The sequence below is a fragment of the Anser anser genome (assembly GCF_964211835.1).
Source record: "Anser anser genome assembly, chromosome: 6".
NCBI lineage: Eukaryota > Metazoa > Chordata > Aves > Anseriformes > Anatidae > Anser > Anser anser.
Window position 1 is genome coordinate 27,536,659 of NC_139726.1, and position 22,068 is coordinate 27,558,726.

Sequence of the window (22,068 nt, forward strand, 5' to 3'; positions counted from 1 at the left end):
AAATAATGAATTTATTTCAATTGCATATATCAGATTCAAAGAACATGAAACTTTTTATTTTGCTTTAAACACTCACATCTGATAAAAAATTAGCAGGTACAATGATATTTCATTTAACACAGTCTCCATCTTTTAAGACACTGAAGACCTGCAAATGAAAGTAGTTTCTCAACAACCCTGTTTAGCCAAGGACTAATTAATTGTATATCTGACTTGAAACATATGAGCAGTCCCTACAAAACTAATGAAATAAAATCATGTAGACAAAAATGATCTTGTCACTAAGAAGATGCATGCAGTTAAACTGTTGTGTTAAAAATCAATCTTGCCTGAGAATACACATTCTCACACAGAAACTGTTTTTCATTACATTTGCAACTACCAAAAGAGGTGGAAATGTGTTGAATTTATGAAACTACTACTGTGTGTGACAACTTTGATCAAAATTGTCCTAGTATGGACTTTTCAGACCTTAAAAGATGTTTTTGAAAGATTTTATTTGTTTGAAATAAGTTATTTGTTGGTCATAAATGAGATTCTAGACTCATTAATAAGTCAGAAGTCTTGCTTTAGGCACCAGATTAAAACTTATATTTACACTGTTTTTGAGATATTTTTCTGCCTACAGACTCCCAGCTTTTGGATGAAGAAGGCAATATAAAAGCAATTACAATGTTTAGCATTTCTTTGTAGTTTGTTTTAGCATGTGAATTTTCACCATTTTCTCCTGAAGACATCTCTGGCTAAACCGAGCCAGCAGGAAAGGTTTCCATCCCTGTAAAAAAATAAAATAAAAATCAAAAACATTACAGATTTTTGCTAACCTCCTGAAATAGTTACACCTGCAAGGAGATAAGCCAGGCACGTAGGTAATACTGAATAGTATGGCATTTGATACCGATGTCACAATAGCGTGGGAAAGGAATTCGCAGGTGGCTTTGCGCTGTTTCACACGTCCCTGAATTAGAGATAATGAGGAAACAAGCGGTAGAAACAAAAACTTGAGCAAGGTCTAGATAAAGTAAATTGTGTTAAAGTTACAGTGTTAAAGATGAGCTTTGGGCAGTGGCCAATTGCTGGCTGGCTCAAGGCGCGTGTCTGAGGGTCTCTAACCAGTTGTAAGACAGATTCGGGCGTGTGGACAGCGTGTGGGGCTACAGGGAAAGTATATGTAGTAGTGAAAAAGGGCAATAAACGTCTCCTGTCCAAGAGCCATCAGGAGTCTGTGTCTTTCATCCCTTCAGAGTAGGTCACAACTAAGCAGTTAGCTGCTAGCAGAGGAATGGCTCTCTGCTTAGCATTTAAAGCAGCCATAAGAAGAATGGGGCAGCTCTAGAAAAGGAATGCCACACGAGCAGACAGCAGAGAGAAGGACACTTCTATCTAAGTGAGAATCTACTGTCTGAGTTATTCAAGATCATAACTACTGGAATAATTAAATTCTGCATTTATTAGGAAAAATCTTACTGTGTCAGTGGTCTTTTGCTATTTACAGTATTTTTTCGAATTTACAGTATTTTTTCCTCTGTTAGAAATTCAGTTCTATTTCCAGAGAGTAAAAAAGAGTAAAGAATAGTTTCAAAATCTTATAGTAGGGTATCTGGTGAAAGTTCTTTTCTAATAATAGTTACTTCTTTCAAAAAGATTTTATATTTAATTATCATCTAAGATAAAATGTGTCATGTGTACTTTACATTGGCAAAATCTTTTATTTTTATGCTAAATGTATTATTTATGCTTAATTTTTATATTCATAATCTGTGAATGACACAAAAGAAATTTATCAAAATAAGGCTTCTATCATGCAGATTTCCCCTTTCTATGGCATGGGTCAGGATATATCTGACAAGCACTTGTTACTTATGTTCGTCCCTGAAGGATTTTATATTCATTTTAATGGAAAGGGACATCAAATTAGAATTCATTACTTAAATTCTCACTTAAAACTTGGTGTTATCTTTTATGGGGAAAAAACCCACCTTGACGCAATTCTTTTTTAGTAGTGATTTTATCACGTCCATATGGATGCATTTCTTTTATTTTCTCTAGTGCAACGAGCTTTTCCTGAATTAAAAAATAATAATGATTTCAATGCCACCCATTCTTATTAGCCACTGAAATTTCTCACATAATCTTAAAATACGCTCAAATGAAAATAATCGGTATATGTTACTACTGTGACTGAAGATCACAAATATTTTAATGATGCTAGGATGTGGAATCTAGGACTAGTCCACTTAGTTTTATAATATTTAGACAAATTAAATTCTTTCTGTTTCATAAGGGACAAGAAGCTCTTGATGCAATTATCGCTTGCTGATTTTGCATTTTCTGAAAAAATCCCTTATTATAATAAAATCTGGCCTTCATTCTTGCAGAGTCACAGCCATAAGGATCCCAAAAGATACATTTCCTGGCGTAGAACTACTCTGGATACAATATATGCAAAATCAAGATTAGCAGGACAGAATAGAGAAACATTAAATTAAAGTTAATATTTCAGTTTGTACAAAGCCTGTAGAACTTGAGAGTGCAAATTCTACATCTCCCTATGTAAACATTTTTTATCATCTCCTTTTTGGGGAACAGAACAATAGCCTGTTCATTTCCCTATATAAACACTACATTATTTCACAATACCCACCCAGTTTTACACATGTAAAAACACATGTACAGCTTGAACATGCCTAGCATTTGTAGTAAGGGTCTCAGTATTCAAAGTTACATTGCAATGTACCCACAGGTGGCAGAATAGGCATACTATCAGATGCAAGAAATCATCACCTGTATCACATCATGGGATAAGCGTTCCAGAGCTTCCTGTGTAGTTTCATTAATTTCTAATTCTGTCACGACTTCCCAGCCACCATTCTGGAACCTCACTGGCATAGAAAAGACAATCCCTTCAGGAATGCAAAATTGACCTGAAGAAGAAAGAAAAATTACTCAAACATACTATTTCTGAAACACATTCTCACCAGTGTTGAGATTAAGCCCTACAAATATGCAGAAGTCTGCAGCTGTGCAAGATCTTAGTAGAGAGACTGATTTTTTTCAGAGCACAATTCAAGGACCAATGGGCTCCTCTTTTACTGTAACTTTGAATTTTTGTTTGATCTACACATAACAGTTTTACGTCTTAAAAAGTGGAAAACTTAAATCTTTTATTTCATGTAACATTTAAATGACTGCTGTGAAAATTTTCATTTATTGGTCCACCTATCTACATAAGATCCTGCTTGTATAGGTTAGGCTCTAAGAATTATAAAGATTCCATGTGCAAAACATATATATAAGAAAAGCATTTAAAGTAAAAGTCTAAGAGACAAATTGCAACAAGAAAGTATTAACCTAACAGATGCTTTTAAGCAGTGAATATCAAATCACAAACTTGGGATAGCATAACTGCTTAGATATGGAGGCTCTTACGCTGAAACAAACTCTCAGCCTATTATTATATTATGATCTGATTTACAATTGTTTACTAGTTTGAAAATTTTGATTTAAAAAATCCCATTATAGCTACTGGGGAAAGCTCTAAGGAAGCTATTAGAAAATATCTGAAGCAAAAATAGGTTTACCTTCACTAAGTATTCCCACAGAAACAATCTCCCCAGGAGGAGAACCATGAAACCAGTATCTTAGTACAGTAGCTACTGCATGAGCGGGTAACATTCCTGCACAATAACAGACACGGGAACTCAATGAACTCTGTGCAGACAGAAGTTCTGAATGAATCCATTTGCTGCCAACAAAAGAAGGAAAAAAAATAAGAAGGAAAAACAACAAACTATTAAGATGACTGTAAGAAGAGTAGTTTTCTAGAGGATAAAAGAACTAAAACCAAGAGAAGATAATAGTTAAAACTTATTCAAACTTTGCTGGAGGCAAGGCACTTAAAGACAGAAAGTACAGGCAAAAAGCGGCTCAAGAAATGACAGCAGGCATTACTTGTCTATGAAATATCATTTGGTCAAGTCAAAACTCTGTTATTATTACTGTTTACATTTGTTGCCTCTTATGTAAGGACCCAGCCATGAACTGTAATTCCCCTTTGCTAGGCACTCTGCAAGTATGGAATAGAAATGTCGGCTACCCAGTAGACACTGGAAGGTTTATACCAGAGTGGGAGCTCCACACAACCAGGCCTGAGTACGTCACCTCTGCTGCCCACTCACTCCAAACATCTTTTCTCTGATACTTCTCTTTCCACTAGAAGCTATCTAGATGCCATGTATCCTTCTAACACCTGTTAACAAGTCCTGTTTTGGGAAATTGTCAATATTAGTTCCCTCAGGCCATAAGTTCAATGTAATTCAGGTACTTCAAGAGGCAGATACGTGTTTAGTATTATTTCAAAGTTTTCTCAAGCACATTAGGTATCTAAGTCACTATCTGGCTTTTCTTTACTTCTTAAAGCCTGCTCATGATATGATACACACATAATACGTAGGAAAATATAAACAAAGTTGGCAGGGGAGTCAGGACTATACAGCACTAGGAACTACTCAATTTCTTTCGCAGACTCAGCACTTCAGCTTGGGTTTTTCTTTATGTACAGTGCTAATCAGTAAACAAAAATCTTTCTTGATGTTCATTAAACAGTTCAGATAAACACAAATTTTAAAAAGTTATTTAATTTTACTTTAAAAAACAAATTTGTACAGTACCTATCATAAATCAAATTCATCAAAGGACGTGAAAAATTAGCTGGGCCCCAAACAGCACTGTCGCATTTGTAAAGTTTTGTATGTGACAAATCAATGTAGTTACAGCCAGTAATATTGCCCCAGACAATCACATCTTTAACTCCTGCAACAGAGAAAAATACATAAATTATTTAAAAGAAAGACAAACACTTTCACAATATAGGTTGGACTAGATGACCTCTGGAAGTCCCTTTGAAAATGAATTATTCTTCAATTCAGTGTCCTGCCTTGATTGCAGATACGTTTTCATCTGAAAAATGCATCAATGTTCTCCATAACATTACATGAAACCTCACCAAAAGCTATAAGAGGAACTTTAATTAATATAATGCTGTTATATGTATTAGACAAAAACCTAATATTTAGCTGTTAGAAAACAAATCATATCACAAGCATACAGCAATGTTTCATTTAAAGTCCTGTACATGCAAATATTGACTGCTTAAAGGCAATCTGAAAAGAAAAAAAAAAACAAAAAACACATTGGTGCAACAGGAATTTCTCAAATAATCTGCTGATAGGCAAGTCAGCCTATCAGTTGTTCTATGAAATGCGTGCTCTCAAAGAAGTTCATCCACTGAAATCCCCAAATTCTCCCAGAACACAAAAACATTCACCTGCTGCATTCATATTCAGCTTCCTGGCCAGCATGGCTTTAGCTGCAGTTTCCCAGGATGTTGCAACAGCAATGACATTTTCAGGATTAATGGATGGGCCGTATGTGATAATCATCATCGCCTTAAGGTTTACAAAGGTTTTTCCTGCTGAAATTACTCTGACCCCCTTCTTTGCATTCTTCTCAATCAGGGGAGCATACACATGGCAGATCTCACTCACTTCTCTGATGTAGTTCTCAAGGGACTGGACTTCACGTTTTAAGAGGATATCATCAAGAACAATGATAACGTCAGCTTGAAGAAAAGCCTTATCTATTTCAGTGTGCTCTGAAATACCACGGAGGAGTGGGAATGCCATGTCTTCCACTTCCATTACAATACCACAAAGAACATTCTTAAACTCGTCAGTGTCGAGCAAATGGATACTGATTTCTGTGGTCATCCCAAACACTCCTCCATTTGCCAACAGAGGTATCAGCTGATAGCATATAGGAGCTGATGCACTAATAAAAGAAGGGTACCGAAAAATCATAGTTAAGCACTGTACACTGCTCGTTTCAAAGTATTACATAAATAAACACAAAGATCTTACCTTTACATTTGATTATATTTAAATAGAGCAATAAAAGATCCAAGCTAATGGTCTTTCTCTGATCTTAACATGTTAAAAATTAAAAACAGTTGGGGAATCCTTTCATTTGAAGGTTTTTCCATCCTATACATTTCAGGTTATACTGTCATTTAAAGTCTAGTGTCTTAGAGAACCACAATTTTTTTTAGGTATTTTGTTAGGATTAAGAGAAATACATAAATTTCTACAGCTAGACCTGCTAGGAATTGATTACTTATTTAAATATTTCCAAATATATTTAATGTAAGATAGCTGCATTACAAGATTTTGCAAATACCTGTTTTTCCCTCCAAGGTGATCTGGTGAGCTCATTGACACCTGTTCACATCCCTCACTTAAACTGGAACATAATGTAACAAAAGTAGAAATACTTTTCAATTCATATGCTGAATGCTCATAGTGAAGGGTGCAGAACCTAACTCAAATCAGCAAATTACGTGGATTCATGTATAACCTCAGAGAGTTATAACTCATATGTGATGCGAAAAAATGCATTCTTCTGAAACTGAGTGAAACTTCATAAATACTCTTCATACTTTCACCTGGTGATCCAGATTTGCAAAGGGTTGGTAAGATTTCTAATCTCTTCCTCCTCTTTTTCAGTTTCCACATGTGCCTGTAGGTTCTCCTCAGCAATGTCTAACATTTCCTCACTCAGCATCGTTGAGGTGATGCCATAATAGTGCTAAGAACAAAAAAAAAGGTGATCTCTAATCAAATGACAGCTCAAACACAGCAAGGTAATGTTAGGATAGCTTTATTTTACATTTGAAGGAGGAATAAAGAACAACATTATAAGAAAATGTAAAATACGGGTTTACAGTATAAAAAGCAGCTCATTACCTGAGCATATTCCAGAAAATCATTAACTCCTCCCAGAAGCAGACCCTTCCCTCCACGGTCCAACAGTTCTCTCCAAATGATTGGAGACCGTCTGTGCTCCCATCCATTCATTTCACAAATGTCACGGAGCCACTGCTAATGTAAATACCCACCCCACCCCCCCCAAAAAAAAAAAGTTTTAATACTTGTTCACTTATGATAACAGTTAAATGTTACAGTTAGTAACATTCTTATTATTTCCTCTCAATACATGATTACAAAGTGTCTCACAACTTACCTACATACCAGTGTGCAAAAATTGGCAGATTGACGCAAAGCAATTCATGATGATATACTGCAATATTTCAGCGAAAGAGCAAAACGTCCTACTAACTTCTGCTTGGTTTTACTACTGTAATTTTGCTCCATTGTCTTAATAACACTGAATATAGAAATGTTGTAAAGCAGCGAGAAATTTGAGGATTCCTTAAATAGGTAAGAAGTAGGTAACCTCTGCAGAAGGCTCGGTAGGCTGAAGAGGTTAATTGCCATTCACTTTACTGTTGAATTGGCTGAGGTGTCAATCAAAAGTATAAGGGGTAATATAAAGCACAATACTGTCTCATGAAGTAATACTGCAATTTTTCATTTTTATATGGACTACAGTAAAACAAACTTAAAGTAAAATGAACAACTGAGCATACAGCAAAGTAATTAGAAAGGCCCACTCACACTGTAAACCAATATATGAGATTTAATTTTATACTTTCGTTGTAATTCAAAGCCTTTGAATGCCAGAAATCCTCTCGGCAAATAATGGCTGTGAAAGTATACACAATCACAGCATGCAAAAAATTTACAGAAAACAGCAGGCTGAACAGTCACGTGTACTTAAAAAGACATAAACTTCAGTTTCTTGCTAGCAAAACACAGTTTCAGTGTGACCCTCATTTTATGTACATATTCTGCCAGCGAGAATGTTGAAACTTTTCCTCAGGCTGGCGCTCATACCCAAAGCTGCTTTTGCAGCACTTCCATCCACGTACCAAGACGCTAATGCGGAAAAGTAAGAGAGACACTGCAGCCAGGCACACTCCTTGCCAGGTGGAGCACTGTTATCTACCTCGCCTTGGTTTGTAGTCCCTTACCTCCCACCTGTCAGGGTGCTGGGTGATCTTGTGAACCCTGAAGTCCGGCAAGTTAGCCTGCAGGTAGTCAGCCAGGAGCTCCGCTTTGGCATAGTGAGGGCAGTTTGCCCTGCCTGTGGAAGCAGCAGCAACACGCCCAAAGGCAGATTTGGTGACAAGGGCTGGTGGGAACTCGAGCAACCCAAAACTTTTCAGACTTTTTCCACGCGCCCCCCCCAGACCCCCTCAGGCGCCTCACCCGCCAGCACCAGCTTGGCCATGCGCGCGCCGCCCTCCAACGGCCGCTTGCTTGGGGCGTCGCGCGGCAACGCGCTGCACGCGCCGCCTCCGCCGCTTGGCCCTCGGCGCGCGCCGTCCCCTCTCGCGAGGCTGGCGCAGGGCGGCCCGGCGGCATGGCGGCGCCGCGCGGCGGGTAACGGCCGCCCGAAGGCCCGGGGCGGGCGGGAGGGGGGCAGGTGCCCAGCGCCCCGCCGGGGGGGGGGGGCGGCCGGGGCGAGCCGGGCAGCGGCCCTCAGGGGCCCCCCCTGCACAGCACCTCCCGGGGGGGTTTGTCCCAAATGTTTTCCCTGCAGATTTACAGTTGAAGGTCTGCTCGCTGAGCTATGGCTTCCCTTTCAGATAAATGACTTCGTGCTCTCTTTCCAGGCTGGTTTCCGCAGGAGGAATTTCGTCGGGTCCCCTGTCTTGAGTTAGCACGTCAAATCCGTTCGTGAGACGCTCACAAAAATGAATAATAAGATAAGTAACTTGTTGAACACAGTCAGGTGCTTGCGTAGGTGCGGTCCTGTGCTCGCTCCCAAGTACTCAGCCGCCACAAGAAAACACATTTCATGGATTGGCGGGCACAAGGATCCCCTGGAAAATGTGAACTTCAGAAAATCCTTTCTAAATATTTTTCTCTCTCCACGTGGGTCATCTCTTCGGTTTCTATCTCAAAAGGCAGATGTTTTTAGCACAGGTGACGAAATACAACCAGAGAAGAGTACGGAGGCTATGGGGAGCAAGCAGGCTCCCCAGAGCTCCTTGGAATTGAAAAACTTGGAGGATGATTCTGAGGGCTTCAAGGCGAAGCCTCTTCTGGATCATAACGAACAATTCTTTAGTAGTCTCCGGAAATGCACCTGTCCTAGCGACGTGCTGGATTTGGCTTCAGAGTCTGCTGTTTCCGTTAAGCACTACACAAACTGTTTAACTACAGTATGGAGACTCCTCAAAAGCCTGTCTGAAGACCAGCAGCGTTACGAGAAGCAGCTGATCTTTGAGCACCCAGCCTTTGTCAAGCTTTGTCAGCACCTGCTGCGAGACTCCAGAAGGATGACACGGGCTGACCTGGTGTTCAGTCTGCATGCTGTGGTGAACCTCGGTGTTCCTCAGAACACTCTCCTAGTCCAGACGTTGTTGAGGGTATGCCAGGTGAGTATGAAAATCTCTCTTCAAAGTTTGGGCTGAAGTGTCAGGGTTAGTTTTGGGAGGCTGCCCAACATCAGAGAGATTTGGATTACATCCCTGGTTTAATCTGATCTTCATTGGAAATCGGGCTCCCTTAGTTAATCCGTGTGTAATTATAGTTTCTTCAATTTTTGAAACCACTGGCTGATTTCACATGGATTTAACAGAAAAATCATTACCCTTTTCAAATCAACTAAATGTGGCTGATGGGAGACCTTGTAGGACAATGGAGTCTTAGGAATTGACTTCTCGGGGGGAAGGCAGGATGGCGGGTGGAAGTTGAGAGTGGTCAGTTTTCTTCTCTGAAATTTTTACTGGTCTGAAGTAGTCTAACATTGTGAAACTCTTTAACAGGAAAAGCTCAATCAACTTGATAACCGGTGTATCTCGGTTTTGGCAACTACTTTAGCAGGGCTGGATAAAGACAAGAATGTGAGCGCTCTTCAAGCTGGATTACAGTGAGAAAAATACATTTTTCACGTGTTTTTGATATTTAAATATTGTATGAATGTATGTCTTATGTAAGTCATGGAGGGAATATCTGTACATAAAAGACATATTTTGGTTTTAGGATTTAGATGATTATGTGAGATAACAGCTGTACATAACAGTGATTTTTGGCATTGTCTTTGCGGTTTCAAGCAGAAAGGCTTCTGATGGCATAGGAAGCTAGACCACTCTGCAGCTGATACATATTCTGACTGCATTGCTACCACTGTTTTCTTGTGATGTTGGTCAAGTCCCTTTGCATATCTATGCCTCTGTTTTACCTGTGTGTAAAAAGGAGGTAATAAGGCTAGCTTAATTCATTAACTATTTTGATTTAAATTGATGAAAAATGCTGTTCAAAAGCCAGGGACTATTTCCTTTGAGTTTAGTAAGGAAAAATTACAATGAAAACAAGTTTTGACTTCATCTTTTTATACAGCAAAGCCTTCTGTCTAGTGTTTTATCAGAATAACTTCTCTGGTTTTAATGATTTTCTCTAGACTGATGAGATGTATGTGGGGAACTGATCTGCTTACACCTATGAGCTTGTTTTTACAGAGGCTGTCACAAAACTTGAAATAGATTAGTACTTTTGGTCCCAAGTCAGGTCCTGCTTTGAAAAGGCGGACGTGCTAGTGATACAGAAAGAGCAGGTTGTCCTGTAAGCTCGGGAACGCAGTTCTTGTAGGTTGGTGGAAAGCAGGGGAAAACAGAAACTCCTTCATCACATACTTATGATTCTTCTGTTCTATGATACCCCTTTTTGTTCCTGCAGCTCACAGCACAGCTTGTTCATTTTTTTTTCCTCACTTGCTCCAGGTCATTGTCAATGTCCATTCCCAAGTTTCCAGTCTGTTTCAGAACTTGTCTCCATCTAGATGATTCTATGATAAAAACGTGCAATGTTTTCTGCAGAAAAGTGTTAATTCCATGAGGCTTAATAGCACTCGCATCTGCACGGTCACCTGTAGTCTGGGCAGGTGACCCTAGTGTTCAGAATATGTCACGGACAACACTTATGTATCAGGAAACATTAAGAAACCATATATTTATACCAATGTAATTATTTCCATATGGGTAAACATCTGTGCTGCAGCAACATCATGTAAAGTTGTGCCAGCCTTGCAAAAAGTAGGCAGGAGACGAGCAGGGAGTGACAGCTGTAACTTGGGAGTATATCAGTAAGGGAGAATGGGGGTACATACCAGTTTCTGCTGAAACGAGGAAACCATCTCAAGGCCTTGCATTTCTTTCTTCATCAGATTACTAGCGGAGCAGCGAATCCCAAGTATCGGAGACATCTTTATACTGCAAAACCTGATGAAATGCATGGGAAAAGATGCTCCAGTCTTTCTGAAAAAGAAATTAGAGGTGAACTTGGCTGAGGGCTCATTTTTACTTCCACAAAGCCTGTGCTCTTGCGTTGTTTTATGAACTGTGTATGGTTCTTTCCAGATGCACAAAGAGAGTGTATAATACAAAAGTTAACTGCATTTGCTATATGAATCATAGTCCAGCTATATTTGCAAGAGGAACTTAAATTTGGAGCTGGGAATATCACCGCGTGAAAGGGGGCAGGAAGCAATGGAGATGGTATAAAAGGAGTTGAGACAGTAAATTAGCAGTGCCTTCACCTTTTGTTTGGGTTGGCCAGATGGTATTTCATAGAAGCACTTATAGGCTGTTCTGTGATTCCCTTGCCCAACCTGTGGCTGGAAAACTGATGAAATACTGTGTAATTTCTATTGTAGATGCATCTTGTATTTACCCGTTAATAGACATGCAGTAAGAATATTGCATTTTAATAACCAGTAAAGCTAAACTCTGTAGTCTCATTTCTACTGTCACTTATATCAGTTTAACTGCTGCTTCTGTAAATGAAGTCCGTTCTGCACCATCATCTGTGCCTCTGTTCACATTAGTAGCTGGGTGTTTGTATTAAAGATATGCCACTCAGTGTGCTGTTGGATCGTGCTGAAAGCTTACAGCTCTTGCACATGTCCAAAATAGTAACTGCAGTCATATAAAGTAAATGGACTGTGCTAATTATATTTCTGCTGCTTTTTTAAGAGTTAGTATATGGTGTCATAGTATTTGGAAGTAAGTTTTACTGAGACTTCTTTAAAAAAAAAAATCCATACAAAGGCAAATTGCTGGGAATTGACATAGTGACCCAGCTAGAGAACACTTGATCTCTTCTGATTGTGTATTGAGAATTTGAAAGAAGTTACTTTATGCTTTTGCTTTTTGTTACTCCTTTTTCTTTCATTTAAGTCTGGACAGGCTAATGAATTTGGGAAAGTTTTGGTGAAGATTCCTTCACGATAAAGCGGTGGTAACATGTGAAGAACAAAGGATTTAATAAACTCTAATTCACTTTAGATGGCAGTTTTGAAAGAGATTGACCACCTGACTTACCTAAATGCTCGGCGTGTGTTTTTGGGTCTTGTTGCAATGAATTATTGTTCCATTCCGATCCTGAATGCCTGCAGTAAAAAGATCCAGGGTAAGAAAAAAATGTTTATTAAATCTCCCTTCCTTACGCCAAATTCTTCCCTTTCATGTCCCTTTCCTAATTTTCTTTAAAATTCAGGAAGTATCTTTGCTTTACAGAAGGGAATAGTAATGTGGAGTTGTTTGACAAGTGGCAAGACAGAAAATTAGTGATGGATAATGAAAACAAATAGTTCTTGCATTCTGTACCCTTTTTAACATTTCCCTGAATTATATATTTTTCTTTGCTTTTCTTCTGAATGCATTATTTAGGAAAAAGAACTGAATGCTAGAAGTAAAAAGTAGATTTCAGATAAGCTTTTAAAACAAATCTGAGTTGGAAATAGATGAGTGGTCTGATGCGATTAGTTGACCAACTGAAGGGAACATAGTGTTTCCCTGATTAACTGGTTTTCAATATTGAATGCTGCTTTATCTAGTTGACCTCATGCTGCAGTACAGAAAAAAAATAAAAGAAAGGTAATGCTCTCACCTCTCTCCAACCTGTGCAATGCATTTCCTGAGTATGTGTAGTCAGTACGTATTGATTCACACTTAAAATACGTGTGTGTCTCAAAAAACAGTAAGATATCAAAACAACATTCTTAATATTTAGGAAACAAGAATGTTTAGGCTGTTTGTACAGTCTTTATTTGTCCTGATGTTCATGTGTGTTAGGACACAGTCTTTAATTACATATAGTGGCTTCTGCCACAGGACTCATGCCATGCTCAGATGCAGGCTACATGGCATGCATAGAGTAAGCAGCTACTCGGTGCTTTTTTCTGCACTTTTTTTAGTGCATATCGTCAGGACTTACATGCTGTACATTGTGCTCTGGGCACAGTCATTTATTTCTTGACAGAAGTAACCCCTTCTAGAGTCTGGAGATGGAACAGGAAGAGGAGGGAGGGTTATCCATTGGGTGAGGGAATTTTCCAGCATGTTTTCCAAGTCCTGTGCTGTTGCTGGGGCTTTCAAGAAAGTAGCACCCTCTTCCATATCTCAGGACCTGAGCATAATTGTAGTAACCGTGTGTTTCATAAATTGAGTTAGTTTTTGCAGCAGTGAGGAGATGACCCAGTGGTGATATTAGTTTTCTAATTACACAGAGGAGAGATTCAGGTCAAAGTGTCCAGTAACACGAGATTCCTTTGATCTATTTTCTTTAAGAATACCTAGCATTACCAATCGCTGAATTTGATGCACAGATTTCATTGGCTTCAATTGCCATTGTCAGCACTGAGCACCTGAAGAAATGAGGTTAACAGTGTTTCATACTAAGCCTGGAAAATCACTGAGCCACAACTCACCAGGAGAGTTGAATTCATTTATTTTCCTACTATCATCTTGAGTCTTCAGGGAGAAGAAACAAAGTCTAGTTGTAGCTGTGCATTTTTCTCCTGCAGTCGCTGTCTTTCAGGACATGCATGTCACTCACTGAAGCAAACAAGGCAGGATGTTCTAGAGAGAGCATTGTTCTTTGGTACTTAATCTTCAACTCAGGAGTAGGTCCATCTTGTGTGGCAAATGAAGTAGCAGTGCTGTGCTACAGGTCTGTTGTGATCTGGTACTCAGTCTGTGTTGTCATGCTCATGTGCCAGGAGGTTATGTTAAGGTTTTCCAGGCTGACGTGCTAGTGCTTCATTGCTTGATAGCCTCAGTGCTTTTTAGAAATAGACACGCATTTATGGTTTCTTGCAGTTCTGTAAAACCAAATCGGAAAAAAATGTAAATTTCATCATGTGCCACAGTGCCTCCAACCTACAGCTCCCTTTGCTTTGTATCATTTGTCCTTTTTCGCTTTTCTGTTACAGAGAATATTCACGATGCTCGATTTTGGCATTTAATTCTTATTCTGGAAGCTTGTCACAATCTCCAGTACCGTAATGTAAAACTGTTTTCAACAGTAGCAGACTATGTTAATTCCATTGTCTGCATTTTGGACAAAAAACAGGTGAGTTTGAGACCAAATAATTTATAGTAGTAGCAGTAGAATAGGCAGTTTCTGGTGCTTTCCATGTTACCCTTTTAGGAATACCATTCTGAAGAAGTTCATACAGTTATATTTTTAAAATGCTCTTCTATCTATTGACTTACAGTATAAATAAATAACAGGAATGTTATGGTTTGAAAAGTTTGCTTTCATTAAAAATGCCTTTTATGAAAACAAAATCTAAGATCCACTTTACTGGCTCTCTTGACCTTACAAAAACACCTTTTGTTTCAGATTATCCTTTTTCTGTCTGCCTTCGAGATACTTGGCTTTCAGCCCAGTGAACTGATGGGTGTTTTTGCTGAGAAGGTGACAGCAGACTCTGAATTCTTGGACTTGAAAAGCCTTTTGATTGTTCTCCGAGTGTATTCACGACTCAACTACCTTCCCAAAGGCCAACATCATTTGTAGGTTTTCATTTGAGAATGCCTGATGTTATGTTGTCATGAATAGAGTAATATATGGAAATGTATGGAATGGCAACTGGTATTTGATATTAGTTGTGAAAAAATCCATAGTCCTGTTTTATTAATCTGTAAGGTAAATTTTCTGTCTTTTAGCATTTTTTTTCTATATAGGATTTCTTTTCTGAAACTGAAAATGGATATGTTCTTGGTTCTAGACCGATAAAGGTACTAACTCTGTTGATAGGTAGCTGTAGCCTCAAAGAAGATTCTAAAGCTAATGTTGGATTACTCGACATGTGATTGTACAGGACAATAAAATTTACTAGCACATAGTTTTATTTGAAATCCATTATAGTCTTGTATATTTAGATACTTTTCTTCTGCTTTTGGAAAAGGTTTTTTGAGACTCTTCAGAGCTGCTTGAATAAGTACCTTCCCCAGATTTCCAACACAGAACTGCTGAAGGCAGTTTATTCACTTTGCATCTTAGGACACCTTCCTCATCGTGCACTTGATCAGCTGCTGCAAAAGGAGAGCTACGAAGGACTTCTACCGTCAGGTTAGGCTTTACTTTGTCATGTTCTTTTTCTTTAAAAGGACAGTCTGCCTACCTAAATAATTTTTTATAATTGTGCTAAAGTTTATAACTTAAAGAAGGCAAACACGATTAATATTGAAGTTCACAAGAAAAAGCTGATGTAGTAATGGTGATTTAAGTGACACCTTAGTCTCTAATTATGCACTAGGGCATCTGGTTTATTGTCCTGGGCCTCATGGTGGCAACTGTTTAATTAATAGTTTGCGCACAGAGGTGAATGTGAGATTGGTGGAAATGGTAGAAACGTGTTAAGAGCTAGGGGTTCTTTGTTCAATAGATGTTCAGACATTTTTAAAAACACAGGAAATCTTAAGCTTCATAAACCAACTTCAGTACCTGGAATCATGAGTAGAATTTTATTTTGACTGCTCGGAGTTACTATGAGGAATTTGGAACACTGTTGTAGAATTTGGTTTCCACGTTACATTTCTCTACAGTGAGTAGTGTAGTTTATCAGAGGAGGAATTCAGTGCAGAGTAAAACTGACTTGATATTGAGCCTCCTTTGACTGAACCTGAAAGATGGAAAGCTGTAACTGGTTAGTTTGGGAAGGCTAGTACTCTTAAAACACAGTTTCAAAATTATGGCTAAAGTCTGATATCCCTTTGTTTTATAAATAGTCTTCTACTGTCTGGATTTTACAAATGACCTGTATGCATGCTCTGTTGTTTCATGTTCTTAAGGCTTCTGTAGTAACTGATGGCAGGCACAGAGATGTGTTACAGTAGAGGGGAAAGACTGGATAAATGGGAAGGTACCAGCTGTAGACTTTACTATTTTAGTTAGTGAATTGACAGTGTATATTTAAAAGAATATTGAAGATAATAAAAATCATTGGGAAAAAAAATTGGAGTTTGACTCCTATATTGAAATTCATTTGCTCTGAAGAGACTGTAAATGGTAACAAAAGGAAAAGTTCTGAGAGATGATACTTAGCCTGCAATATTTTTGTATTCTTTTTCAGGTGATCTTTACAAAGAAAAAAAGGAAATGATGCTTCGCTGTGTGAAGACATGTATGGAACTTGATAGCCCTTCCTTCACGAAGCCTGCATTTGTGCCAACTGAGAATTTCTCCTCATTGGTATCTCTTAATCTCAGAAAGGCTCGGGAGGCTCTGCTGGAACTTCTGGGAGATGAGAATATGTTTCGGCAAAATGTTCAGCTGCCATATAAATATCATATTGGTATGAAGACAAATTAATATCATAATATTTTTAATGTAGATGTATAATCCCTAAAATAATAAGGTGGTAACAAATTTGCATAGTGTACAGGTGATTAAAAGATAATTTTTTTAAGGCAGTCGTTTAACAAATTATATCCTTGATTGTTGAATTTATTTTGTAGGATGCTTCTGTAAAGACAGTTTACTGAAATTTTATGATTGCTTTTATTTACAAAACTGTTTTGGACTTCTTGTCAAGCATTAGCGAGCAGATTTTAACTGCACGTAAATCCAGTATGGCCAACTGTTTTAGACAGTTGACATCTTAGTATTAAACCTGGAATAAAATGAAACAGTGGCCTTCTTTTGTTCTCTGACTTGTTTCTCCTCTAAAACTCTGGATAATGTTTGGTTTCTACTTTCATTTATGAAATGGGATATGATCTTGACAGGTGATCATTTTGTAACATTTAGTTTCTTTTATATTTTGATGTTGCTTATTCTTTTGCCAGCCACACAGATAACCGATTTTCTTGTGCTATTTGTAATAGTTTTCTTCCTAAATATTTCTAACTGGGGATCAGATTACAGGAAAATCTGAGTACGTATGATGGACTCAGATCAAAACGAGTTTCTTTATGAGAGTGAATCATAGTTTAAACTTACATCCACAGTTTCTAAAAACACTTGGAGATGAAAACTCCAAGAAAACTTCTTGGAGATGTGCAAGCTTTAGCAGTTTATATTGGTTGCAGGGAGAGAAGAGCGATCAGTAATGTGCAAATTACAAGAGAACAGTAATTAGAAACACAGCAGTGACAGTGCCTGATAACTTTTTCAAATGAGCTACATAGAATATTAATTGTAATCTCTTGTAATGTTTATTGTTGTTTTGTTTTCAGATTTTGAAATCAGAATGGATTCAGACAGAAAGAAAGTGCTCCCAGTAACTGCAACAGATAATCATGCTGACACAAGTGTTCAAAGGTGTCTTTTTTGACTGTCTATTTTTTCTAGTAGGCTAGTTTTGTTTATATGTATTCTATGCACTTACGATTTCTACTGATTTGCAGAAGCAAAGTAGGTAACTTGTTATTTGTGCTCCCAGAAATTGCCATGCATGCTAGTTCAGAATAACACCTCATCTAGCTCGCTAACTTCTAATAGAGGCTAAAAAAAATTACATTCTAGAGAAAGAAGCAGGAAACCTCACAGTTCGGATAATCTCAACCTCCTGCAATGGATACAAATTTTGAAGTATGATTAAAATCCCTTCCAAAAAATTAGTACATTATGATTGTAAAATTCCAAGTATTACTGTGTCCAATTAAAAATTCAGTTATTCTCTTATGTCTCCGAAATTTGCATCCCAATGGTATGTTTTAGCAATGAATTCAGCTGCTGAAATACAATTTGAATAAAATGCACCATCATGCCCATGCTTTAGGTGATAATTTTAATCTTGTGGGGAAAAAATGACCTCTCACTAAATGAAGTAGGATGTACATCAATTAAGTAAGCCTTAACTAGAATTGGGTAATGCTTAAATTTGTGTGCTGGGTCTCACTGCACAGGAACATATTTTGTGTAGTTTGCTTTTTGAGAAAAAGAGAGCTATTCAATTGAGTAACAGAAACTCACTGTCAGGTTTTCAAAGCATTCAGCTTTCCTTACCCTTCCAAGTAGGTTTCATGGCAGGAAGTAACTGATCTTGAATATTAGCAAAGGATCAAAGTAAATGCGCAAGCTGTCAAAATAATGTAGAATTTGGAGTGATCTATTTCCTTCCCATTATGGGGGAAGTGGATGTCTAAGGACTTAATTCTGCTGTAGTAGTTTGAGTAGATGCTAGCACTTGAGTGAAGCTCACTGAAGATGAGAGGGTCTAAATTAATTAAGTCTGGAGAAAGAAAAGGATAATGAAATTTGTGCAGTCCTGATATTTTGCCTACCGGAAAGACAGCTCTATATTTTGCAATGTTGAAGGACGTCACTGAATCATTGTCTTAAACTCTTCTTGTTTGTAGATTGGCGTTTCTCTTTGTTCCTGTGTCTGCATTTTGTTTGGGTACAACACACCCCCAAGGGAAGCTTGCAATGAAGAAGCGGCATCTAAATAAATTGGGCTATCATGTGATTCTGGTAAGAGTCCTGTTATTTTCTCTGTTTAGGTCCTTTTATCAGCACAGTGATGAGTATGTTTGTTTGGCAGAACAGGCCCTGTAGGGAATGATGAGCTTTCTCCAGAGTGATAACTGCGTAGCATATCTGCTTTTACAAGGTGGTAATTGTGTCAGAAAGGACAGAGGAGCTCTAAAAGACAAGCTACCACTTAACATTGTCAGTGAAATAAATGTTACCATAGCTCAGGGAAAAAAAAAAGTCAAGCCACTGAATTGTTTGTACCTAAAAACCTGTGTGACTTTGGCTTATTTCTGTTTTTTTACAGAATGAATGATTCAAATTAACATGTTTTTCAAAGTAGAGCAAATCCCTATGACTTTCCCATCATTGAATATTTTGTTTATGGGACAGACTAGTTTGCTAAAGACACAAGAAATAATGTACCCTTTCCTTTTCCTTCTGTACAGGTTCTGAACAAGAAGTTTCAGGAAATGACAAATGAAGATGCAGTTGAGTTTTTAAAAGGAAAAATCTATTCTAAAAATGCTTCCCCTATCTTATAAAGTGAATGTGCCTGATAATAATAAAAGTAAACCAACAATTTTGTCTCTTTTTTTTTTTTTTTCCTGCTTAACTTAACAGACTGATTTTAATGGAAGAGAGAAACATTTTTTTTCTGCACAACTGCATGCCCCAAAGTATTTCAGGTTGAGAAGTTTGTAAAGTCAACAATGTCTGCTGGTAGTGGTGGTTTTCTTTAGTGGAAACAACTACTTGATTAATCTGAAAAGCATCCTGGCATCTATCACTGTTGAAATTCCTTAACTTTATTGTTATTTCTACGCCTCCCATGCCCCAAATAAAACTTCTCTCTCCTCTTGAGCTGGGTCAGAAAAAGGAAGTAACCATTTCAAGTGGTGTTGGAACCTGGCCTACAAACAAGCACTAGAGGGATTCCCTCCAACATCCAGTCGCCGTCATCCCCTGCATTAATCGTTATGCAGAGCTCTAGCAAGTAACTAAGCCTATGGGGTGTATTTAAAAAATACAGAGTTGTGTGAAAAGTTCCTAAGAAATCAACCTCACTCAATTTTCAGAAGTTTAGGACAAAAATGGTTCCACGAGCTGTATGCTTATTCTTTTGAACCTGTTGCTCCACTGCTACTGTAATAGATTTTGAGGCTTCTGACCACAAGATTACAGGTCTGTCACATCCTTATAAACTGACTTGCTCTCCCTTTCTGATTGTCTCCACAGCTATTTAAAGAGATTTTACAATACTCAGGTTTGTTCATTACATATTGTGATGCACCTCTACTACTAAAAGGTAAAATGATAGCATGGTGGAATTTATCACATTGGCAGAGGCCTACAAGTTCAAAACAGCTTTAAGAGTTTGAGCTCAAAGAACATAGAGAACTGGTACATCTTTTCTGTTCTTGATAATATTTACTGGTAAAACCCATTTGTTGCACTAGAATTACTGGAGTACTTAGCAAGAGCATTGCAATGTTTGGACCTACATACATTTGCCAAGAACGGGTCGCTTGTTTCTGCTGTACAATCAGATCTTCAGTCATAAATTTGCTCTACCATAACCACAGCCAAATTGGCATGAAGGGAAACAGCAATACTTACTACAGTGACCACACGTTACCTAATGGTGGTGCCCTTGCTTCACTTGATAAGCTACAAGAAGTATGTTCTTTGTCTTTCTGAAGTAGCATGCATGTATGGATAAGGTATTACAATAATGAAATAAGGTCAAAAAGAATGCTTAATAAAATGCACTGTGCAATTTCTTGCAGAACATGTAGGTAACAGTATGGTGCACATTTATGAAGGAAACCAACTAAAAAGCATCACAGTCTGGCATAAAAAGCATAGAGTGTTCAGCATTTCAACCTCTGAAATACAGCAAGTGCTGAAAAACAGATTTTTTTGCAATTGTAAAACTTAACCAGACCAGAGTTAATCTGCTTAACTTGATGTGAAGTTTATCATGCCTCTTTTTTTATCTGCTACTTTAAGGAAGTATTGTCTGCATGAACTCATCTGTAAAGCAGAACAGTGAGGGCCACTCTGATTTTCTGAGCTAGCCAACTGACTCATGGCCCTTGACAAGCACTGAAGGAGGTGTGAAATATTCTTGTCCGTGCTGGAGTGCTGGGTTGTGCTCAGAGCTGTGTTTGAGACAGCATTTGATTCTGTTCAAAGGTGAAGCCTTGCAAACCAAGCTGCTACAGTGTCAGCTGCAGCTCTCACCTGGTCTGGGGAACTGCTGTTTCTGCTTCAGGCTTTCCAGTCAGGTTCTCAGTAGCAGGCACGTAGCTCCTTCCGTTCAGGGACAAAACAGCAGGCAGGAAAGTATCTCTAGGGTACCAGCAGCCTGGACAGAGTTAGCCAACTGTGAGCACACAATGGCATACAAAAAATTAGTTGATTATTTTCTTTTGTTTTTTAAACGTCTTGTAAGTGTATGGACACTTACACAAGCAGAATGATGGAAGTGTAGTCCACCGTAATGATCATCTTGCTTACTAAAATATCTTGCTTTACACTACCATAATAATTGATTATTGTCACCTACACTGCTTCATAGTTCCAAGCAATACAATAGCTGCTGCCAGAGACTTAGGAGCTGCAGGTTTCTTCAATCATTACTCCCATTAAAAAGCTACTCCGCTGCAATGATGGAAATACACTGATTTCTCAGGAGTCTGATTCATGCAGTAAGGAAGATCTGATTCCCTAGTTTGTGTGACAGAATGTATTTAGAACATTTCCTCTCCTTCTCTGAATCATGCTTATTAAAGTTAGTGGTAGACCGGCAATGAAGATAACAATGATTTTGCTTTGGGTTTTGTCACTGCATGGACTGCTCAGTATAAAAGCTGCAAAATCCCCTTTTTTTGGGCTGAACATTTATTTAGCGGACCTGACAGTGAGGCTAACAGGGGTGCAAGCTGCACCTTTTTTTTGTTTATACACCATTTTTACAGTCTGCCTGCAGACTCAGGCAGGCATGTGTTTCTAACGTTTATTCACACTTAGAACACGTTGTAAGTACAGTAGCTGGAAATTTTTTCTGAACAAGGAATAGGGAACCTGGAAGCTGAATATGGCTTTATTTTATAGAGCCTAGGAGCGTACCTCATTAACAGAGGGAAAACAGATACCTGCTGTGGTGTTTGACTCACTAAGGGTATTTTAGGGGTACATCCAATCTAGCATGGCCAAAGGTTCTCAACCCCATATAAAGTGAAAGTAGATCATTTACTAAGTAAACTAAATTGCTTGCTAATCTTCAATGAATTGAAGGCTAATTAAAGAAGAGATAGCAAGTATACAGCTTAGAGTAATTATGTAGCGGTGACTAAAAGACAGTAGACTCAGTTGCATAAAGCAACCATTTGAC

The 22,068-nt window shown here is 38.2% G+C and overlaps 2 protein-coding genes across 9 annotated transcripts; one reads left to right on the forward strand and one right to left on the reverse strand.

The window, feature by feature from the left end:
• Nucleotides 1-29: 29 nt before the first annotated feature.
• On the reverse strand, nucleotides 30-8,339 carry MDH1B (malate dehydrogenase 1B). Of its 8 annotated transcripts, none has more exons than XM_083842288.1 (11): nucleotides 8,166-8,314; nucleotides 7,928-8,040; nucleotides 6,801-6,932; nucleotides 6,500-6,642; nucleotides 6,235-6,297; nucleotides 5,327-5,829; nucleotides 4,671-4,812; nucleotides 3,582-3,745; nucleotides 2,785-2,924; nucleotides 1,980-2,064; nucleotides 30-775 (listed from the first exon to the last, which is right to left on the reverse strand). In XM_083842288.1, the coding sequence occupies exons 1-11, from the start codon at nucleotides 8,185-8,187 to the stop codon at nucleotides 744-746; spliced, it is 1,539 nt and encodes a 512-aa protein (XP_083698414.1). In that variant the 5' UTR covers nucleotides 8,188-8,314; the 3' UTR covers nucleotides 30-743. The 8 variants fall into 8 exon arrangements, with proteins under 8 accessions (XP_083698414.1, XP_083698413.1, XP_083698411.1 ...); XM_083842287.1 differs by having other exon boundaries at nucleotides 6,801-6,935; XM_083842285.1 differs by lacking the exon at nucleotides 7,928-8,040 and having other exon boundaries at nucleotides 6,801-6,935; nucleotides 8,166-8,339.
• On the forward strand, nucleotides 8,204-19,251 carry FASTKD2 (FAST kinase domains 2). Its single transcript, XM_083842277.1, has 12 exons — nucleotides 8,204-8,339; nucleotides 8,573-9,340; nucleotides 9,731-9,834; nucleotides 11,128-11,236; nucleotides 12,248-12,371; nucleotides 14,176-14,315; nucleotides 14,589-14,761; nucleotides 15,157-15,320; nucleotides 16,324-16,545; nucleotides 17,429-17,513; nucleotides 18,554-18,668; nucleotides 19,118-19,251. Exons 2-12 carry the CDS (start codon nucleotides 8,654-8,656, stop codon nucleotides 19,211-19,213), a joined length of 2,019 nt encoding a protein of 672 aa, XP_083698403.1. The 5' UTR covers nucleotides 8,204-8,339; nucleotides 8,573-8,653; the 3' UTR covers nucleotides 19,214-19,251.
• The last annotated feature ends 2,817 nt before the right edge of the window (nucleotides 19,252-22,068 follow it).